We start from the raw sequence: 24,222 nt of genomic DNA, 5'->3' as shown, positions 1-24,222 counted from the left end.
CATTCCAAAATTGGATTCGTTTCATTTTACAGCTCAGAAATTTAAAAAAAGAGGAATCCCTGTGAAATCCAAAACGCATATACTATTTTCTAAAACTCCCAATCAACAACAAAAACAAAATGTTGTTTAAAATAAGAGAAAAATGTTTTATTTTGCCCTTCATAGCGAAAAAAAACATTGTATGGAAAACTCATTTTTTCAGCTTTAAGTTTTAGGGACCTGAAATGAATTTGAAAACTTCATTTTCTTAGTTATGTGTGATCGGTTTTACAGTTAAGATAACTTGGACTGCAATAATTTATATTCAAGCTGCATTTTCAGCATTACTACTGACCTGGTTCAGAGGGGAAGACGTTTCTCAGCTGCTCGATGACCTCCTGCAGCTGCAGCACCGTGTCCTGATCGTGCTCCGTGTCGTCACCTGCCACACACGCAGATTTTATGTTATGGCGTGCCAATGTCAAAATAGGGGTCGTCACTGACCTGCTGCTTCCGTGTCTGTGGTGTCCCTGCTGGCCGCACCCCCCTGATGCCCCTCTCCAGACACGGGGGAGGACAAGGTTGACGGTTCTGATCCATTAGCCTCGAAATCCTCTTTGGGCTTTTATTTAAAAAAAAAGGTATATATTTCACTGCCAATGTTAGACATTAAATTTATTAGTACTGATATGGCTGGAAATGCATGATCATGGTTCATTCAATAGACGTCCAATCCATTTTGACTGGGAGGCTTAGCAGAGATCATGTGCTGCCAACCACTCCTAGTCAAAATTGATTGGACGGCTGGCAATCAGTTAACTTTGTCTCTGTCAGGGTTTTTATTACATATTATTATTCATTTGCATGCAACGAAGAATACGCTTGGCCTGGCTATTAAAGAATGCTTTGCTCACTCTAAGTTCATCATGATTATTATCATACTTCCTTGGAACGAAGTACCATATTTATTCGAGTATAACGAGCGTATTATATATGATTTTGTACCAAAAATCAAATCAAAAGCCTTTATTGTCATTATACAACAGCTGCGCATAACGAACACTGAAGCAAAGTTCAGGTGCGCGTTATACACGAATCCGTTAAATTGGGAGCGTAAAACCTGTGCTTGTCCGCCAAATGGGGCGTTCCATTGGCCGATGCTGACACTTTGAATAAATAACTCAAGAAGAATGGAATCAATTGTTTGGTGAATCGGATGATGATGAATCAGACTTTAATTTTTTAAAAATATTATGATGATGAATTAGGCTTTAAAGATTTAAAATTGTGAATTCCATTTGACAATTGTGTTTTTTTTACCAGGTTTGCGTACCATATGATGTGAATAAATGCTTTGTCATGGCGACATGTTCAGCATTTGTCAATTACCAGTACAAGTGCAATTCTTGGTGTGAGCTGAGAAAAAGTGAAAAAATTATACCAGTTTTTAGTCGCAAATTATGGGTGCGCGTTATACTTGAATAAATACGGTATAAGCTTTGCTCCTGGAAGCCCTGTTTCCACTAAACAAAGAGGAGCCAGAATGCTTTGGAGTGCTGAGATTCTGCTCTGAGAACTGCACCTGCAGCATCTACCCTCCACTACGGTCTATCCACAAGGTTTCCTGACGTTTCGGTCCTCATCTGTTTTGACTATTGTGGATGTGTTTTGGTACACATGTTTTAGACTCAACGCACATGCGCGCACATAGATAAACACGCTCAGCCCTCTCACTTGTGTTTCCACCCCTGCCTTTAGAGTTGAGACATCATAATCAGGGCCTCTGAATGTAATAAAACAACAGAAAAGGCATTTAAGGTCAAAACGGAGTAGGGTAGCTGTCTCAATGGTCATTCTCCTTGCAAGTGAAAACCACAACGGAGCAATGTAGAGCCCACATCACATGATCGCACCGATTGGGAGACAACAGTTGGAACCTTCACGAGGTGTCTCCCGAGAGGCCGCCCGTCGGGGTAATCCTCAGGCGCCTGGGTGACCTAACAACAACAACAACAACTACATCGCACCGATCCAGCTGTCGAAGCCCCCTCTCCATTCTTCTCTCACTCATGAACAAGACCCCGAGATACTTAACCTCCTCCACTCCTCATCCCTATATATATATATATATATATATATATATATATATATATATGTATATATATATATATATATATATATATATAGGTATATATATATATATATGTATATATATATATATATATATATATAGGTATATATATATATATATATATATATATATATATATATATATATATATATATATAGGTATATATATATAGGTATATATATATATAGGTATATATATATATATATATATAGGTATATATATATATAGGTATATATATATATATATATATATATATATATATATATATATATATATATATATATATATATATATATATATATATAGGTATATATATATATATATATATATATATATATATATATATATTCAATTTCAAGGGTTGTCAAGGGTGCTGGAGCCTATTCCAGCCAACTACGGGCACTAGGCGAGGGACACCCTGAATTGCTAGCCAGCCAATCTCAGGGCACGAGGCGATGCACGAACCATTCATGCCCTCTCATAGATAGGGGCTATTTACAGTGTGCCAGGTTAACATGCACGTTTTTGGTATGTAGGGAGAAAAAAGCACGCAATAATAAAACATAAGTTATACTTTCAAAATGTCTGTCAACGTTTTTATCTTCATCTGTTTTCCTCCAAAAACACGGTGGGTCGCAAGTGGGCTTCCCTACTGCTTCACAGGTTTTCTGGCAGAAATATTGCTGTCAGGATATTGCAATGAATTGTGGGCAATGAGTTAATAAACGTCATACGAGGTTGAGGCCGAAATTCTTTATTGAACCAAGAAGGTGAAAGCGCAAGGTCACAGTGCAAAAAGAAATCCCATTTCTTGAGGAAATGGAAGGCAATGCTGGTCAAGGGGGGAAAGATTAAATTAATTTTTTAGAAGAAAAAAGACTACTACTGCTACTACTTCATCTTTCTACTTTGGGAAATAGTTCTTTCTCATTTATCTTCTGGGCTAATCGACCTAAATGTGCCATATACATCTTTTGCAACCACAATTGGCAGCTCCTGAATGGGCTCTCGGTCAATTCTCTCACTTGCTTTCCTGAGCCCAAATTTGAATCAAAAGCCAGCCGGTAATGAAACGTGACGTTTACCTGAAGCAAAAGCTCCCTTAGCCTCCGCAACTGCGACTCCAACTGCTTGTTGTGGTCCTCCAAAATCTGCATTCTCGTCTCCAGCCGCGTCTTGTGCTGCCGCAGAACGCGCGCCTCGGCCAGCAATTCCTCGTCCTGCGGCCCTCCGGCAAGCGGCGACCCCGGCCCGCTCTCACCCGCCTCGGTCAACATGGGGAGCGATGCCGCTTCCTCATGCTTCCATTTAAGGCGGCGGTACTCGCTCTGGAGCACCCTGAAATCAAGACCAAACCATTTCCCCCCAAAAAATCATTAAACTACTGTTTGACCTGAATTCCACCCTACTGTATGGTGGATCTAGGTACATATTAAATGGCAGACCGGCCATGCTGGAACTAAAGCATTCTACTTCACTTTCAATGAAATCACTCATTTTGCACAAATAAAATCACAATATTCTAGGGATTTAGAGCGTGAACGTGTTTGTTCACTGTGTGAGGTCAACAAAAAGGAACAAGCATGCTTCACTGACGCACCATGAAATACAGATACACAGTATGGAGTTTTGTTTCTTGAAATGATTATTTTGTTGTTTTGTAGTGATTAAAAAATAATCTTTAAAACATTATACACTAAAAATCTTCATCCCCTCGATTCTGATGTTCTAAAAATTTAGCGTGGTAGAAACATCAATTGGCGGCCCGGTGACCGAGTAGCCATCGATTTGACTGGTTAGCACGTCGGCCTCACAGCTCTGGAGTCGTGGGTTCAAATCCAGGTTGGTCCACCTGTGTGGAGTTTGCAAGTTCTTCCTGGAAGGGCCTGCGTGGGTTTTCTCTGGGTACTCCGATTTCCTCCCACATTACACAAACATGCATGGTAGGCTGATTGGACACTCTAAATTGCCCCTAGGTCTGAGTGTGAGCGTGAATGGTTGTTTCTCTCCTTGTAACCTCAGATCGGATGGCCACCGATTCAGGTTGGCCCCAGCCTGGTGCCTGTAGTTGGATGGGATAGGCTCCAGCACCCCCCAAGACCCTTGTGAGGATAAGCTGTTCAGAAAATGAATGAATGAAGAAGCACCATTTTCATTTCTCTGAAGACATCTTTCACGTCTTATTTTGATGCTTTATAGCCTTTTAATGATGATTAAAATAATCTAAAAAACATTTTCCCAAGGTATGAGTGAGTGAGCAAGACTGGATGTTCGTCTCGTTGTGCCCAATTGTGTTGTTCTCATTAATGACGGAGATAACAAAAATATTTCATTGACAATTTTGTTTGAAGACAATGATGAGGTAACACTGTCTTGGATGACTAACAATGAGACAATTGCCAGTTTTTGTCTGACGAGACAAGGAAAATGCAAAGTTTCTGTTTAATGTTTAATGCTTCTTGACTTTTTTGCACTTCTAACTTCAGCCTTAGTTACAGGAAGAACGTTTGGGCATAATTTCATCATGCAACACACAGCTGGACGCTGTACAGTGTACACACTTGTCAATGTTCAATTGAAAAGGTTGGAAACTATATTTTTTAGACAAAAACCTTTTGATTTGTACAGTCAAAATCATTTTAAGCATTTATTGGAGAAAACTAGACTAGACTAACATATTTTGAATTGACTAAAATATGACTGAACGGTTGGAAGAGTGATTAGCGTGGTTCGGAGATTGCAGGTTCTCTCTGGGATTGTGTGGGTTTTCTCTGGGTACCACATCCCAAAAACATGCTTGGTAGGCTGGTTGGACGCTCTAAATTGCCCCTATGTATGAGCATGACCGGACGTTTGGTCGCCGGACTTTTGGTTGCCGGACGTTTGGTCGCCCGGACCCAAACAACCGGCGACCAAACGTCCGGCGACCAAAAGTCCGGCGACCAAAAGTCCGGCGACCAAAAGTCCGGCGACAAAACAAGGTAAAACAACACGGTCTACGCATCAATCAAAGCCAACAATGGCCCTGAACAGTTTCACTGAGCAGACCTGTGAGTGTGTATGTACATGGGTTGTCCCCTTAGGAAGGGACGTCAGCCAGGGTCTTAACAAGTTCTCCAACAAAACACAATAAAAGTACGGGAAATTTGGAGCTTTTCTTTAGCCTAATAATTAATAGGGGATTAAGTATGACTAAATAATAATTCGCAGTTTGTATTTAGGGAATTTGAGCAACCGTTTTAAATGGTAATTATCAATAACCTTCCTGGCGACCAAACGTGCGGCGACCAAAAGTCCGGCGACCAAACGGCCGAGTACCATGTATGAGTGCGTCATGTTCCGTCCTCGGGTGCGGGGAGAAGTGGGACCCAGAAATGCAGGGAGATGACGACAAACGAAGTGCTGATGCACAAAACTAAAGGCTTTAATAAGAAGTAACAGAAAAAGCCATAAAAACTAAAAGAAACAAATCTAACAGGGATAGCACATACGCACACTGACGGGGAGACGACATGACCATATCAAAGCAATCATCCCACAACCAGACATATCAGAACATGGGTTTAAAAAAACACGCAAGGGCTGATTACAAATCACACACACCTGGCCACATAAGGGAAGGGCATCCTGAAGGGACACAAGAGGCAAAACACACATAATCACCCAGACAGCACACACAAGGAAAAACACGCACACATCCACCCAAAACTCCAACAAAACGTGACAGAGTGTGAATAGCGGTCTGTCTCCTTCTGCCCTGCGATTGGCTGGCCACCAATTCAGGGTGTCCTCTGCGTGGTGCCGGTAGTTGGCTGGTATAGGCTCCAGCACCCCTTACGACCATTGTGAGGTTAAGCGGTACGGAAAATTAATGAATGGATAAATTATGACTAGCGTATTTTCACGACTATAAGGCGCACATAAAAGTCTTAAATTTTCTCCAAAATAGACAGGGCGCCTTATAATCCAGTGCGCTTTATATATGGACCAATACTAAAATTGTTATCACGATAAAATAGCTACTAGCTAGCTACTATTTGCGAATGGATTGTGGCCTGGCGATCGGCATCAACACAGCTTTACGAAGCATGGAAAACAGCGTTGGAATAGTTACGCTAGCTACTACCTAGCTACTATTTGCGAATGGATTGTGGCCTGGCGATCGTATAAAACTCAGCGTTTTCGATGACTCATTTGGACAATTGTTCAATTCGGACACAGAAAATGAGGGCTTTGGGGGTGATGATGACATGAGTACATTGTAAAATGGCTAAATAAAGTACAACCGAACTCAGTTTTGCTTCCGTTGCCTTTTTAAAAACGTGTTTTTAGCGTGTGGGTGTAGCGTGTATGTTTAAGCATGTGTATGTTTTGCCATGCCTGGCTGCGTCTATAAAAACAGTGCGTCCTTTGTGTGTGTAAAATACAGAAATTGCACTCGTTACTGACACTGAGGCTAAAAATACGATGCACCGTATAGTCGTGAAAATACGGTAATATGTATTCCATCCAAAATACTAAAATAAACATTAAAAGACTGCCAAAAACAACACTGCTGCCAACCCCATATGGTTCTTTGGCATAGAAGAAACGTTTTAAGAAGGCAGCTGACCTGTTTTCATTCTCCAGGCGGGCGAGGGTGCATTGGAGCTGCTCCTTGTCCTGGTGCTCTAGGTGGGCCAGCAACATGTGCTGGCCGCAGGGAGAGTCGTGCTCCAGCGCTGGGCTCGGGTGACGCAGGAGGTACTGATCTTCATCTCTTAGTAAATATCACAAAGAAAACAGCACATAACCAACCATGAAATGAACACATTAAGAATCAGAATCATACTAACAAAAATACCTAACTATACTTTTTGATTATTAAAAAATCTGGCCAACAAATTACAGCAGATTGTCTGGTATTTTAATGACTTCCACTTGTTGATTAAATAGAAAGTCAAAGAGAAAGAAAATGGTGCTGCTGAGTAAATCTACCACTGTGAAATCACTAACAAAATAGAGAAGTTAACCAAAATCAAATGGAAGTGACCAATCTGCAGAACAAAGCGAGAAATCACTTTTTTTTTGTTAATACAAGGAAACCCAAAAAGTTCTGTCTATTTTTTTGATTGAACTTTTCCTTTAAAAACAGATAGAAGTTTTTTGTCACTATAATAATAATAATTAATAATAATCGGACATAGGCCATGTCGTCATTACCACAACACAAAAAAGCCTACTTGTCATCACACGCAGAAACTGCGTGTGACGAAATTGATGGTGCTTCTCCATAAGATACGTTTACTCGGCAAAAGACCTAAATAAGTGTAAGTTACGGACTTGCAATTTGTCATTCCGCTGTGGTGGATACAGGTCGCTTACCTCTCGATTACCGCACACTGTCTGACACTTACCTTCCTGTCTGCCACTTACCTTCCTTCAAGTCAGCTAGTAGGAGGCAGATCACCAACCAAACATCTATTCATATGCCGCAGAAGGGAATGTGTGGTATGTTAGCGCGAGTTTAGATGGGATATAGATGGGAAGAAGCCCTAGCTTGGTTCCCAGTTTTAGAGTATTAAAGTATCTTTGTCAGTACCGGGGCCCTGCCCTAAATTGTTCTGCAACTGCATGACGTTATTGTGCAATCTTTTCATTCATTTATCAATTTTCTCAATCACTTTATCCTATCCCAGCTGACTTCGGGACAGAGGCAGGGGACACCCTGAACCAGTGGCCAGCCGATCGCAGGGCATGAGGAGACAGACAACCATTCACTCTCAGACTCATACCTAGAGGCAATTTAAAGTGTCCAATCAGCCTACCATGCATGTTTTTGTAATGTGGGAGGAGATCGGAGTACCCGTAGGAAACCCACGCAGAACATGCAAACTCCACACAGGTGGACTGATCTGGATTTCCAAAAGGGAAAAGATCTCATAAGGGAAAGACGAGCCTGACACATGTACGCACACGTTCATCTGATCTGAAAGAAACGGCGATGAGAAGACGTCAGACGGAACCCTTTCTATCACACATTTGCACAATGCTGCGGGCTGTACATGACGGATGAGGAAAATGATTGGAAATAAACTCTTGACAGCCTACATACACACAGATGCAAATTCGTTAACAAAATAAAACTATAAATCCCGCTTTTATGAACTGTTTAGTATTTATGAATTTACCATCTATTTAAGATATTTGTGTATTTTTCCCCTCACAATGATAAAAGCAGAACATGGCAAAATCCTGTTTAAATAAGTAGTATATTAATTGGTTTTACGACGTATAGTGGTAGGCCCAACTTGAAAAAGTATTAATAAAATGAAAAGAACTACATACAGTAATCTCTCAAATTTCAGGGACAATATAGAGGAGATATGGCCGCGATAGTTGAAAAAACGCGAAGTAGGATCACCCCTATTATTACTACCATACTACACTTTTTTGCCTTCCCTTTTACACATGATAGCCCAAAAATGAAAGATTTTGAGTCTAGACAAAAAAAAATCAGCAGTCAAACCAGCAGACGCTTGTCGTGCAGTGGTGAAATCAGTGGATCTTAAAACTAGCACACCAGGCTAATCTAAGCATTATGGTAAATGTATTCAAAACATACTGGATGAGTGTATAGTTTTGTATTTAACTTAAAATTACTTTTAAAATAAAATAAAGTCACCTGATCTTAAAATTCTTACTTCTAAATACGCATTATGTGTGCGATAAAAAATAAATAAATCAGTTTGCCTTCAAAAAATGCGGAATCTCTTTTTAAATTGTATTTATTTCCTTTTTTAGATGAAGTATTTGGGCATACATTTTGATTTTAACAGTGAAAACTGATACGGAAATTTGGCTTATGTAGCCACCGTAGGAACAAAATTTGGTTGTAATTCCTGGAATCTCTGTATCTGGTAGATTTACTTCTGTGTTTGGAGTTCCACAAGTTCAATTTTAGAGCCACTAATTTCTTATACAGATTTCAACCATTTGTTTTGGTTTGAAGCTGTCACCAGATGATATTGGGCAATCAATAGCAAGTCTCATTTACATGTTTAACCAATGAGGACTAGGTGTACGAGTGCATGTCCACAAGCGATGTGGAATAAATGCTCAAATGGCTTCTCACACCTGACACAATGTATTTGGAAGAATGATGCTGCAAGTCAGTGGCAGTGATGGCAGTGTTTGTGAGAACTGTGATACTTACAGACTTTCATCAGGAGAAAGGCTGTCCGTGAAGAAGGAACAATTCTGGTTCTCCATCTCCGCCAATCTAATCGCAGATTTACCGACCCAAATGTAGCAAAAGACATACAAAAGAAGGGAGAGAAAGTGTCACATTCAATAAAAAAGGGATCACCTTCAAAAGATACAAAGCGACATTTATTTTTCATCAAAATAGGCTCCAAAAAGAAAAGCCACATACAGTTAAATCTGTTACAGATGACATTTGTTAAAGCCTGGCAAGCTTTGTCTGTCCTCAACTGCAAGTAAACCAAAAGCTGACCTTGAACTTGGAAGTGACAGGATTGCAGAGTGGCAGCAATAGAAGTTAAAAAAAATACACACACACAAGCCCCCCCCCCCCCCCCCCCACCTGCCTGCAAGGATCAATAAAAACATCAGGAGGGAAAGGGAGCTCAAATTTTTCAAATAGTGTATCTTGCCTACCGACAGTGAGGCGATAAAACACGCAGAGGCCGCGGTTTGGTTCAGCACCGCGGACAGCGACAGCATCACAGCTCATGCTGTAACCTTGACATTTGTTTTTTGTTTTCTTTGTTGACATCAACAAAAAAGCTCATAACTGCCCTGTGGAGACCATTACAAATTAGTACTGGTAGTTGTTTTTTTGAGTAAAAGAGTACTGGTTGGAGTAAGGTTGGCGATCATTTGCTATGCTTTGTTCTGTATATATAGACAGAACTATACTATATCGTATATATGTATGTGTATGTATGTGTGTATATATGTATGTGTATGTATGTGTGTATATATGTATGTGTATGTATGTGTGTATATATGTATGTGTATGCATGTGTGTATATATGTATGTGTATGCATGTGTGTATATATGTATGTGTATGTATGTGTGTATATATGTATGTGTATGTATGTGTATATATATGTATGTGTATGTATGTGTGTATATATGTATGTGTATGTATGTGTGTATATATGTATGTGTATGTATGTATGTGTGTATATATATGTGTATGTATGTATGTGTGTATGTATGTGTATGTATGTGTGTATATATATGTGTATGTATGTATGTGTGTATATATGTGTATGTATGTGTGTATATATATATGTGTATGTATGTGTGTATATATATGTGTATTTATGTGTGTATGTATATATATATGTGTATATATATATATGTGTGTGTGTGTATATGTGTATATATACATACGTATATATGTAGTATATGTATATATATATATATATATATATGTATATATATATATACACACATATATATGTATATATACATATATATAATTATTTTATTTATTTATGTATTATTTTTCTTTATTTTTTTAAATTATTCTTTTTTTTTTCGTCCTCAGGGGTGCTGGAGCTTATATACCACAAACATGCAGGGTAGACGGATTGAGCACTCTAAATTGCCCCTAGCTATGAGTGTGGGCGTGAATGGTTGTTTTTCTCAAAACGCACAATCAGACAGCACACACAAGGAAAAACACGCAGCCACCCAAAACTCCAACAAAAGTGACAGTGTGAATGGCGGTCTGTCTTCTTCTGTCTTGCGATTGACTGGCCACCAATTCAGGCTGTCCCCTCCCTGGTGCCCGTGTCTGGGATAGGCTCTAGCACCCTCTGTGATCCTTGTGAAGATAGTGGTTCGGAAGATGAATGAAAGGAATGAGTGAATGAACTGTATTTGGTCATTGGCATCTCTATGTGTTTGCAGCGTCACTATCATTAAACTAAGTATGTGTTGATAAAGCTTGTCCCAGCGTTGCAACTGGCTGGCCTCCCAAGCACTCTCGTTATCACCAGAGTTGGTGTGCAGCGCTTCTTGTCTAATTACCGACCAGGAGAAGGTCATTAACATCCAATTAATTGAAGCATAATCTTCAGCAAGCAGAGCCAGGGTGGCAGTTAACAGCCCCAAATGCACTTTACTTTCTTATGGGTCACTTTTGTCCAGCTTTACGTGTGACGCGCAACACTGGAACGTCCTCGGGTGGCCATTAAAAAGTGGGGTAAAAGGACGTTTGCAGTGGGAAGCGGCAATGAAAAACGCAATCATCTCTCAGGAGCAAAAGTGGTGAACTTGATTTTTTTTCATGCTTTTCTAAAAAAAATACTCATACATTTATCTTTGTCATCTGATGTAATTTTTAAGACTTGATCTTTTTTATTCTTTTTTTAACTATTGGTTGCAAATAATCATTATTGAAAGTAGGGCTACAATTTTCTAGCGAATTGTTGATTTTTGAAGCCTGATTTTAGCCTGTCCCATTTTTTAAATATTCCAATCAATCTTATTTTATTATAAAACACTGTAAAAAAAAGACGCAGTAATTGTCAATAAATATTTGAAAAGGTAAAAAAAGTGTCTTTTTAAAGCACTGAATTCCTTTTCCTTTTCATAAATCAGATATGTCAGTCTTTGATTCATTTACATCTTCAAACTTTTCTTTAGACTTTTGTTGACTGGATTTTTTATTCCTGTAACATTAGAATGTAGAACTTAATTATTGTAATAATACGACTTTATCTCCTAATATTACAACATGAATCTCGTGATATTACGATTCTTCTCTTGTAATATTTCAATGTATGACTTAATTCTTCTATTGTTATGACTTTACTCTCCTGAAATTGTGATCTTCTAAAAATGACCCGATCAAATTGGGGATATTCCTAGAATAGACTACTTAATGTAGACCAAAACATAGGGTCACCCCGATTATTATTTTTTTTTACTTCAGTGCTGAGTCCTAGTCGCAAGAGTGGCTTCCGCTTACGGGTTTCAGCATGGATTTCCACATTTTTATGAACTTTAAAAAACAAAACAAAAAAAAAATATATATATATATATATATATATATATATATATATATATATATTTTTTTTTACTTCAGTACACTGAAGTACATTTTTTTTTAAGTTCATAAAAATTTGAAAATCCAAGCTGAAAGTCGTAAGCGGAAGCCACTCTTGCAACTAGGACTCAGCACTGAAGTAAAAAAAAAAGTAATAATTAATCGCATAAAAAAAATCGCGAAGTAGTGAAGTCGCGATAATCGAGGGATTACTGTACATCACCTTTTATAGCATACGATTCTTTGGGCCTTTACAACTACAGTAATCCCTCGATTATCGCAGTTAATGTAGACCAGACATAGCCGCGATAAATGGAAAACCGTGAAAAAAGCGCTCAGTCCTAGTAGGGGAGTGGCTTCTGCTTGCGAATTTCAGTGTGGATTTTCAGTTTTATGAACTTTAAAAAAATGTATTTACTTATTTATTTTTTTACTTCAAAGATGAGTTCTAGTAACAAGCGTAGGACAGGGGAGTGGCTTCTGCTTGCGAGTTTCTGCATGGTTTTTCACATTATTATGAACTTACAAAAAAAATTAATAAACCCCAAAAAATTTCCCCCAGAAAAAAAACACGATGTCGTGAAACTGCAAGAGTTGAAGCCGTGATATTCAAGGGATTACTGTATATTGATTGTTGGTTACTATGGTGAGCACTAGTGGTGAGCCAAATGTGTTTTGAGGAGGTAAAAAGCTAGCGAAAGTGAATCTTAGCAGATTTCATTAAGACTCCTTGTACCAGATAAGAGCAGCTATGGAACTACAATGCTGAATCATCAACACCATCTCTTAAAAAAATGTCTGTTGCACACATGCTCGGTCTCTGAACCTAAACCTTAATGAATTTGATCCACAATGCTGTTCTTCCTCAGGCAGTCAACAAGCAGAATGGTGAGAGAGGAAGTCTTGTCAGACGCTTGCGCGTGGGTGTCTTTAAAAGTGCTTATGACTACATTGCTTTTTTCCTGTACAAATATAATTGGTGGTGAAGGGAGATGGAAGAAAACACAACGTTCCGCAGAGTTAGGAGAAGGTTGGATTTTTTTGGCATTCATCCTTTAAAAAAAAAAAAGAACCTAAGAGCTGATGATGGAAAAACTTGTCTATGACATGGCGTGACCGGACGTTTCGTCGAAAGACGTTTGGTCGACCGGACGTTTGGTCGACCGGACGTTTGGTCGACCGGACGTTTGGTCGAACGGACGTTTGGTCGAACAGACGTTTGGTCGAACAGACGTTTGGTCGAACAGACGTTTGGTCGCCGGGTTCGCTCGCTGTCAAATTATGAGAGTTTACTGTTGATATTTTGATATTAGATATTTAGATATTAAACTCACTCTCTCTCTCATGATTATAATTTTGAGAGCTGGTTTCAACAGCAACAACCCGGCGACCAAACGTCCGTTCGACCAAACGTCCGTTCGACCAAACGTCCGTTCGACCAAACGTCCGTTCGACCAAACGTCCGTTCGACCAAACGTCCGTTCGACCAAACGTCCGTTCGACCAAACGTCCGTTCGACCAAACGTCCGTTCGACCAAACGTCCGTTCGACCAAACGTCCGTTCGACCAAACGTCCGTTCGACCAAACGTCCGTTCGACCAAACGTCCGTTCGACCAAACGTCCGTTCGACCAAACGTCCGGTCGACCAAACGTCCGTTCGACCAAACGTCCGGTCGACCAAACGTCCGAGTACCATGACATGGAGGTGGAACTCTGCAGCTAAACAGGTTTTTCGAATCATTTGCGAGCCATAAAATAAGCAACACTTGCAACTCGAATAAAGTTTTGAATTTATGAGGCAATCGAGCAAATTGGGGATTTTGAGATGGAAAAGTAGTTCTTTCGCACTCTCTCAGTTGCAGGACTGTTTTTCCCGCACCAACTGGGAACTTTTTGTACACGACAACCTCCAGGACTACACGGACTCTGTACTTTCTTACATAAAAAACTGCATTGACAACGTCACTATAGATAAACGAATACGGGTTTTTCCTAACCAAAAACCCTGGATGACCAATGAGACACAGGCACTCATCAAATGCCGTAACTCCGCCTTTAGATCAGAGGACAAGATAAATTATAGAGCTGCCAGAGCTGAGCTGAAAAGAGGCATTAAAAAGGCCAAGGCAGCATATACCAAGAAAATTGAGGAGCACTTCACAGAAAATAACCCAAAGAAGATGTGGCAAGGAATACGACATATTACCAACTACAATAACAATAATATCTCTGTTAATGCAGATGCCTCACTAGCGGAGAAATTGAACCGTTTCTTTGCCCGCTTTGAGACTGACAAATCAGACCCAGTCTCAACACCCCCACCACCACCCTGCAGCAATACACTGACGTTCCGGGAACAGGAAGTGAGACTGGTAATGCGGTCTGTGAACACCAGGAAGGCTGCTGGCCCAGACGGAGTACCTGGGAAGGTGCTCAAAGCCTGTGCTGACCAGCTGGCTGGAGTCTTCACAAACATTTTCAATTGTTCCGTGCAACAATCCATCATTCCATCCTGTCTGAAATCTGCCACCATCATCCCTGTCCCCAAAAAGCCAACCATTGGCAGCATGAATGATTATAGGCCTGTTGCCCTCACGCCTGTGATCATGAAGTGCTTTGAAAAGTTGGTAGCCCGCCATATCAGGAATACAATCCCTCCCTCAATTGACCCTCACCAGTTTGCTTATAGAGCAAACAGGTCCACTGAGGATGCTATTGCCATTGCTCTTCATACAGCACTGAGCCACCTGGAACACCATGGGAACTACGCGAGGATGCTCTTCATTGACTATAGCTCAGCCTTCAACACCATAAAACCCGACATTCTGACTGACAAACTCTCCCACCTTGGAGTATCCTCTTCAATCTGCTGCTGGATAAAGAACTTCTTGACCAACCGACCACAGACTGTTAGACTTGGTCTACAAACATCACGGCAGTGGTGAAGAAGGCTCAGAAATGACTCAATTTCCTCAGGGTACTTAGGAAGAACAACTTGGGCACCAAGCTTCTGATAACCTTCTATAGAACCACTGTAGAGAGCATCCTGGCGTATGGCATCACAGTGTGGTACGCTGGAAGCACGGCGGCAGACAAAAAGGCCATGCAGAAAGTGATTAACACTGCCCAGAGGATTGTCGGCTGCTCTCTGCCCTCACTGGAAGACATTGCCAGCCCTCGTTACCTCAGCAGAGCCAAGAACATCATAGGGGACCCTTACCACCCTGGTCACAATCTGTTCCAGCTGCTGCCCTCTGGCAGACGCTATAGGTCCCACAAAGCACGGACAAATAGGCTTAAGGACAGTTTTTTCCCCACATCCATCAGAAATCTAAACTTGCGGTAACATAACACACATTCCCTTCTGCGGTAATATGAAAAGATGTTTGGGTGGTGATCTGCCTCCTACTAGCTGACTGAAGTAAGGTAAGTGAAAGACAGTGAGAGGTAAGCGAGAGGTAAGCGACCTGTATCCACAACAGCAGAATGCCAAATTACAAGTCCGTCACTTGCACTTATTTAGGTCTTTTGCCGAGTAAACGCAGCTTATGGAGAAGCACCACCAATTTCGTCACACGCAGTTTCTGCGTGTGATGACAAGTAGGCTTTTTTGTGTTGTTCATAATGACGACAGGGCCTATGTCCGATTATTATTATTATTATTATTATTATTATTATTATTTTGAATATTATGTACATTGTATATTTTGTACTGCCTCCATTAGTACTTTTCAGAAGGTTTTTTTTATATCGAGTGATATTTTATGATGACAGAGTGGATATGTTGAGTTTCATGGGTTATGTAAAATTAAATATTCACTTGTAATCAATCACTTTCGACACCACTTGTCCTTATCAAGGCCTAACCCAGTTGATGAAAGGCAGACTACACATTAAGCTGGTGGCTAGTCAGTTGTACAGCACACAAAGACAGACAAACATTCCTTCGCACTCAATCACACACTCCCAACGTGTGGGAATGGATCCCATGCTGCCCAGAGTCAGGCAAATGAACCGATACTTCGTCAGGTAGTAATAAATAAATCAAACCTTAATTTCCCCAGTAAGTGAAAAACCTTAATTTAATTTTCATAAAAGGCACCCTATGGTGCAGTTGTTCTTCTGCCTGACTTTGGTGCAGGCAGTCTGGGTTCGATTCCCACTCGGTGGCAGTTTGATTGTGAGCACGAGTGGGCGTCTGTAGCTCTGTGTGCCCTGTGACTGGCTGGCGATCAGTCTAGGGTGTAGTATGCCTTCCGCTCAAAGTCAGCTGGGATTGGCTCCAGCAAACATCGCATCCCTTACGAGGATGGGCGGTACAGAAGACCGCGACCGCACGTTTCGTCGAAAGACCTTTGGTCCCTGGACGTTTGGTCGACCGGACGTTTGGTCGACCGGACGTTTGGTCGACCGGACGTTTGGTCGAACGGACGTTTGGTAGAACGGACGTTTGGTAGAACGGACGTTTGGTAGAACGGACATTTGGTCGCCGGGTTCGCTCGCTGTCAAAGAGTTTACTGTTGATGTTTTGATATTAGATATTTAGATATTAAACTCACTCTCTCTCTCATGATTATAATTTTGAGAGCTGGTTTCAACAGTAACAACCCGGCGACCAAACGTCCGTTCTACCAAACGTCCGTTCTACCAAACGTCCGTTCTACCAAACGTCCGTTCTACCAAACGTCCGTTCGACCAAACGCCCGTTCGACCAAACGCCCGTTCGACCAAACGCCCGTTCGACCAAACGCCCGTTCGACCAAACGCCCGGTCGACCAAACGTCCGTTCGACCAAACGCCCGGTCGACCAAACGTCCGGGGACCAAATGTCCGGAGACCAAACGTCTTTCGACGAAACGTCCGAGTACCCAGAAGACGAATGAAGGAATTTTGGTTGAACACTAAATTGTATGAGTGTGAGCGTGAATGGTTGTCCATATTCTTCGTGCCCTGCGATTGGCTGGCCACCAATTGAGGGTGTCACCCGCATTGTGCCTGAAGTCAGCTTGGATTGGCTCCAGCACCCCCCATGACCCTTGTGCAGATAAGCGGTTCAGAAAATAAATGAAAAAAAGGTTGAGATGTGACAAGATGTAATAAAAAAGACGATAATATATGAGCAAAAATTGATTTAAAAAATATTACTTTTATTTTTTAAAATACATTCCTTTATCTGTAATTCAGTTTTAATTGTCTTTTTAGAGAAACAATTTTTTTTGTTTTGCATCTCTACTGCCATTTTTGGCAGGACATACAAAGTAGTGAGTGACAATTTGAGCATTTTCTTCATTAAATCACTTAATAGATTGGTTGACAGTTAGTTGAAAGGTTCCCCGTATATCAGATGTCAGGTGGAGACAACGTCAAAGCTCAGAGCATAAAGATCGGAGTCAATCAGTGCCACGTAATCCTATTATGATGCTGCTCATATCAAACTTGAAGTTAAGCCTTTATTTTTGGTCATGAGCCATTATCTACTGCTGATGCATTATCTAAAGCCAGCGCACATCTAATGCCATACTGTGCAAATAAACATGAGAAAATGGACTAAATAAGGAAAGCTGAAATGAAATATGATGAAATTCTGAACAAGTGCAAGACAGATGATGTTCATAAATAATAAAAAATCTACTAATGCATTTTAAACAGATGTATTTTTACTGCAGTCTCCCTTTGTATGATTTCACAGAGTAACTGTGAGGGCTTTAAATTGGAAACAGTGAACTCAATGGTCATGTTAATTTTAACAGCAACAAAAATAGACTAAATATCACCCTGAATGCCTTAAAGCAGGGGTATCCAACATATGGTCTGCTACACAGTTTTTATTGGCCAACAGAAAATGATGAATCATGATCTTAGGTATTTTGTTTTGCAGAAATAGACTTACATATAAAAACAATTAATAATACAAGGTGATAAATTGACCAGTTCAACGAACGAAAAACGAATGGAGCGGTCCACAGTTAACTTCCGATAATTTGTTTAGATTTAAATACTATATTATAAGGGGCTTCGTGTGCGAGTGGTTAGCGTGACAGCCTCACAGTTCTGAGATCGAGGGTTCAATCCCAGGTGGGTCTGGACCTTCCTGTGTGGAGTTTGTGGGTATTCACAGGGCTTGTGTGGGTTTTCTCCGGGTACTCCGGTTTCCTCGCACATCCTAATACATGCATGGTAGGCTGGTTGAACACTCTACATTGCTCCTAGGCATGAGTGTGAGTGTAAACGGTGGTCCGTCTCCTTATGCCTTGTGATTGATTGGCCACCAATTCAGCGTGTAATATACTGACTTTGGCCATTAAAATCTTACGTAGTGCACCCGTACTCCCTTTTGTCCGCCTGATTCCATAGATCACTGTTTCACTACCGAGACAATTCATAACAAAAAATACGTAAAACCAAACGAATCAAAGCGAACAAAAAACAAACAACCCCACTTCTATCAAAAATCCCAAATTATTGTAACCTTGCCATATCCTTCCTCCCATCAGCTGTCAGGCTCTTTAATATATATATATATATATATATATATATATATATATATATATATATATATATATATATATATTAAAGAGCCTGACAGCTGATGGGAGGAAGGATATGGCAAGGTTACAATAATTTGGGATTTTTGATAGAAGTGGGGTTGTTTGTTTTTTGTTCGCTTTGATTCGTTTGGTTTTACGTATTTTTTGTTATGAATTGTCTCGGTAGTGAAACGGTGATCTATGGAATATATATATATATATATATATATATATATATATATATATTAAAGAGCCTGACAGCTGATGGGAGGAAGGATATGGCAAGGTTACAATAATTTGGGATTTTTGATAGAAGTGGGGTTGTTTGTTTTTTGTTCGCTTTGATTCGTTTGGTTTTACGTATTTTTTGTTATGAATTGTCTCGGTAGTGAAACGGTGATCTATGGAATCAGGCGGACAAAAGGGAGTACGGGTGCACTACGTAAGATTTTAATGGCCAAAGTCAGTATATTACACGCTGAATTGGTGGCCAATCAATCACAAGGCATAAGGAGACGGACCACCGTTTACACTCACACTCATGCCTAGGAGCAATGTGTTGATATATATATATATATATATATATATATATATATATATATATATATATATATATATATATATATATCAACACGCTTATTTATTTATATATTTATTCATGTATTTATTTATTAACTTACTTATTACCTATCTATTTATGTCTAAAATGCCTTTCCTATTTCTGCATCCTCACCCTCTTGCTACTGTGACAACGTAATTTCCCGAATACGGGACGAATAAAGTTATCCAATCCAATCCAATCCAATAAGCAACTTAGTCCGGCAAAACAGCTAAAGTCCATGAAGAATTTACTAGAAAAAAAATGTAAAAGTTGAAAATTGAGAAATAGTTACGTGACTAAGAGCTGAGAATTCTGGCGGCATGCAAAAGCAGCAAATCCTCGAGGGTGTAAAACACAATGGGGCACACACACACAAGTTACAGAAATGGATGCATGTGTTTAGCCTTCAGGGGTGCAGCAGCCCTGTTTGTAATTTGTCAAAGAGACAATAATACGTGAGGGCGGCTCCCAGGTGACCAGTGATGGGCCGGTGGGCACACTAGACCCCACTGACCTCCAACCACACACATGCTCTATATGACACATGCCATACGAATCTGCATACACAACAAGCTTTTTGGAAGCTTGTGGAGGCTGAAGATACGGCAGCCATTGGTCCAAAAAAGTGCATACCGATGTTAAGTCACAGGCTACCATTGATGGCGAGAGAGCAGACAACGATTATCGTTCTCGTCTTCTACTGTATTTTGTTACTGACAGATCTTCTCTGCTTTCTCAATTAAATGGATTGAACATCTATCTCCGTCAGTCGAATTAAAATATTATTATCTATTGACTGTTTTGGAAAAATGTGACTTGACTCCCAGCAACTTAAGATTTGTTGTAGCATTTCTTGCAACTAATTGACGAAGATTTTAACTTAAAAAAAGAAAAATATGACTTTCTTATGTGCGGCCAGGTGTGCGAGTATATCTATATATAAACTTGAAACTTAGAACTCATAAAACCCATTCTTTCTCTGACAAATCTGAATGCATAATCAACAAAAATACCAATATACTCGAAATTAGATCTTGTTTTTGGCATTTTTTTCAAATCCACTCGTTAAAAATGACTTTCAACCTTTGTTAAATCAGAATTTAATGTAATTCTATCACCGTCAATGGCAGCCAATGAGTTCCTGGTCGCAAATTTGAGAGGCGAATCGGATCAATATCTCAATCAGTGTTGTAACGAAAAAGCCACAGGAAGAGAGAACGAATTGTACATCAGCAGTGCAGCCGGAAACGTACCTGCTAGCATAATGCTCAATCCGGCTGTGCGTGTCCGCGTGGGGCATCTTAGGGGACGAGCATGGCCTGGAACAACAATGACAGTGAAAATACATCATCACAAGTACATATGAGACGGCACAGTGAGACGTTAATCTGCACATATTGCCTGGATCCACTGGAATCAACGGGCGACCAGGTTAATACTGTCTTTATCAATTTCTGTTTATGAACTCTGGCAGGAGGTGGTTTTCCTTTCCGTTTGTTTGTTGCGATAAAGATTACGCCATAGATCTTTGATGACAGGTGGGGCCTATTAAATTTTGTTGTGGATGCTGATAAAGTAGTTTCTTTCAGTTGAGTTTTTCACATTTTTTTACGAGTTGGTGCAGTAATTTTCAAGGGGTTTGAAACAGAACCAATAAACGAAAAATAACCCCCAAAGGATTTGTAAACATTTACAGAGACTACTTCTTGGTTAACAACATCACCAATGTTTTCTTTTGTTTTTGTTTTTTTACAGGGAGACCTCGGTGTCCTTGGGATTTTTGGGATGTGGGAGAAAATTGGAGTATGTTCAGACAACCCACGGATAACATGTAAACTACACACAGGAACGGCCGAACCTGGGGTTGAATCCTCGATGTCAAAACTGTCGGGCCAACGCGATTTAAAGGGCGGTACTCGGACATTTGGTCGCCGGACGTTTGGTCGCCGGACGTATGACAACATGACAGAGTATACTGTTGAAACCAGCTCTGAAAATTATATTCATGAGAGAGAGTTTAATATCTAAATATCTACTGTTGAAACCAGCTCTCAAAATTATATTCACCCGGGCGACCAAACGTCCGGGCGACCAAACGTCCGGGCGACCAAACGTCCGGGCGACCAAACGTCCGGGCGACCAAACGTCCGGGCGACCAAACGTCCGGTCACGTTACCGGGCCGCTCTAATACACAACGAAGTGGAAAACAATATATATATATATAAGTCGTACAGGAGTATAAATCATATTTTTGGGTGGGCAATCTTTATTTGAACCGAAACCAAGGACAAACATACGTTAAAGTAACAATTGTAAAATGGAGAACACGCTGAATTGGCATCAGTTAACATAACAGTTTTTAACTGCTTTCGGTGTTCAAAGGAAAAAGAAAACGCGCAGTGTTAGTCATAGGCCTATTTATGAAAGAAAGTGCAACTTATAGTCTGGTAAATACGGTAAGTATTTTGAGGTAAATTTCTACTTTAACAGTAAAACCAAGTAACTTCAGTGTAAATTCGGATTACAGTGCCAGAATGAAATGGAATTTAGCCGTTACTCGAAGATTCCCTGCAATTTATTGTGTCATTTGATCGGTAGTAGGCTTGTGAACTAAGGACTTCTTACAGAGGTCAAATGTGAGCAAAATATAAGTGAATCAATTAGGAATTTAAGAGTGAAAGCTTGCTCGTGGTCATACAGCAGCATTTCAATTGGGTTTAGGCCAAGTATGTTAACTTATATAACATTGGAACAAATGACAAAAGTCTCGCAGAGTCTCACAGTTCATCTGCTTCTTTAAAAGGCCCAATTCGGTAAAAATTGAACCCCTAGGTAAGGTATTCCACATCATGTTGCAAAAATGCTTGATTGTATGAATATAAAATTCCTTCAATCCTTGATAAGCGGCGTTGAAAGAAGTTTTAATGGCATGATTCCTTATTTCGACTTGCTTCAAGTCAGCTGTCAGTCAGTCTACAGAATTGGTTTGTTTCTGCCATTTGAAACACTTTTTGGAGTGGAAAAGATCCTTTCTTTAATCATGTGAGTGTGGCATATGTTTTTCTTTCAAATCACCTTAATGAAATTGACGTCTTGATGAATACAATACCAATACGGTCAAAATGTGGTCTTGAAACTGCTCTTTTTCTTTTCTTGGTTGCCTACATGTGCGGGCTGGTTTCCACTTGACTTTCCAATGCCCGAAAGATGTAAAATAGGCCTCTACAAATCATTTATTCACAACACCCCTATCCCAGCCAACTATAGAAAGCAGGTGGAGGACACCCTGAATCGATTGCCAGCCAATCGCAGGGCACAATGCGACATACAACCAACCATTCATGCTCGCACTCATACCCAGGGGCAATATAGAGTGTTCAACCAGCCTACCATGCATGTTTTGGGATGTGTGAGGAAACCGGAGTACCCACAGAAAACCCATGCAGGCCTGGGGAGAGCATGTAAATTCACCAAGGAAGATTGGAATCCACTGGGATTGAATCCTCGATCTCAGAAATGTGAGGCAGACGTGCTAAGCACTCACCCACCGGGCCGCCTTCCTGAAACTCATCTCTCTTTATTTAAAGTGGGCTTTAAATAAACGAGGAGCGAAGTTAAACCAGGTCAACAAGAGTGTCTGCATATTATCCTGTTCACATGCTGACAGCGTGCAGGCCCGTAAGCACGCTCAAGTGGGCACACGGACAGCCTGCAGCTTTGGTCTTGATGACTTCATGGATTTAGTCCATTTGCTCTGCTTTTCTCGCCTTGAGCTGAAACGAGCTCACGTGAACGTCATGTGTGAGTAGGATAGCATGATGGTGATGCCCTTTCAGCTGGGCGGGGGAGAGCCTAACCAGCTGGAGCATGAGTATCAGCCTGTGTGTGTGTGTGTGTGTGTGTGTGTGTGTGTGTGTGTGTGTGTTTTAAACATAATGTTAGGGCTTGAATTGTCAAGATGGAGTACTGAAGCGCTTCAGTAGGAAAATATGTCCTGGTAATTGTTAAGATTGGTTCTGCCATGATTGGTGGAACTAGTCTCTGATTCAACCCTATAATATCACATGTCAAGTTTTAGTTATGGTGTGGCATTTTGTTGTCATTCAGCCCAAACCAGACTGATGTAACAAAGTTACTTTGGTAAAAATCAGGCATGTCAAGTCATTACCTGAGGCTCAATGACGGTACATGGTCGATTGGTCGCCGGTCTTTTGGTCGCCAATCTTTTGGTCGCCGGTCTTTTGGTCGCCCGGAAGGTAAGTGATAATTACCATTTAAATCGTTGCTCAAATTCCCTAGATACAAACTTTGAATTACTATTTAGTCATACTTAATGCCATAGTAATTATTAGGCTAAAGAAAAGCTCAAAATTTCCCGGACTTTTATTGTTTTTTGTGGGAGAACTTGCTAAGACCCTGACGGACGTAGCTTCTTAAAAGGACAACGCATGTACATACAAACTCTTATACACTCACACGTTGGCTCAGTGAAACTGCTCATGGCCATTGTTGGCTTTTATTGATGCGTAGACCGTGTTGTTTTACCTTGTTTTGTCGCCGGTCTTTTGGTCGCCCGTTGTTGCGGTCCGGGCGACCAAAAGACGGCGACCAAAAGACCGGCGACCAATCGACCGGCGACCAATCGACCGCACACGCTCAATGACCATGCTTGCACTAACAATAACATTTTTGAGAGAGAAAGGCTAGAAAATAGTTTTAAACGAGTAGGGCTGCCCTGATTAAATGATGACTGTTCTGATTGTCAATTAATCGTTTACATACGTTGTTGAGTTACATAACGGTAAATTGATTTCTATTGATTTAGATTTAGATTCAAATATTTTTAATTACAAGAAGTAAATCCTTAGTTTAATTTTTTGGGGATAGTTTTCAATCAACTAAATAATTTTAAGCC

At 40.4% G+C, this 24,222-nt stretch overlaps 1 protein-coding gene across 6 annotated transcripts in view; it reads right to left on the bottom strand.

The window, feature by feature from the left end:
* The window catches only part of drp2 (dystrophin related protein 2), a 189,634-nt gene that overhangs the window by 6,000 nt on the left and 159,412 nt on the right, over nt 1-24,222 (bottom strand). For all 6 annotated transcript variants that reach the window (XM_077609084.1, XM_077609085.1, XM_077609082.1 and 3 more), the window contains 6 exons: nt 20,560-20,625; nt 9,306-9,371; nt 6,723-6,869; nt 3,196-3,448; nt 484-601; nt 335-421 (listed from right to left, as the gene is read on the bottom strand). In XM_077609084.1, the coding sequence (XP_077465210.1) occupies nt 335-421; nt 484-601; nt 3,196-3,448; nt 6,723-6,869; nt 9,306-9,371; nt 20,560-20,625 (737 nt within the window). The remainder of the gene's footprint in view (nt 1-334; nt 422-483; nt 602-3,195; nt 3,449-6,722; nt 6,870-9,305; nt 9,372-20,559; nt 20,626-24,222) is intronic.

The sequence above is a fragment of the Stigmatopora argus genome, chromosome 9, assembly GCF_051989625.1.
Source record: "Stigmatopora argus isolate UIUO_Sarg chromosome 9, RoL_Sarg_1.0, whole genome shotgun sequence".
Classification (NCBI taxonomy): domain Eukaryota; kingdom Metazoa; phylum Chordata; class Actinopteri; order Syngnathiformes; family Syngnathidae; genus Stigmatopora; species Stigmatopora argus.
The sequence above is the reverse complement of the archived record's forward strand: the minus strand, read 5'-3'. Positions and strand labels throughout refer to the sequence as shown.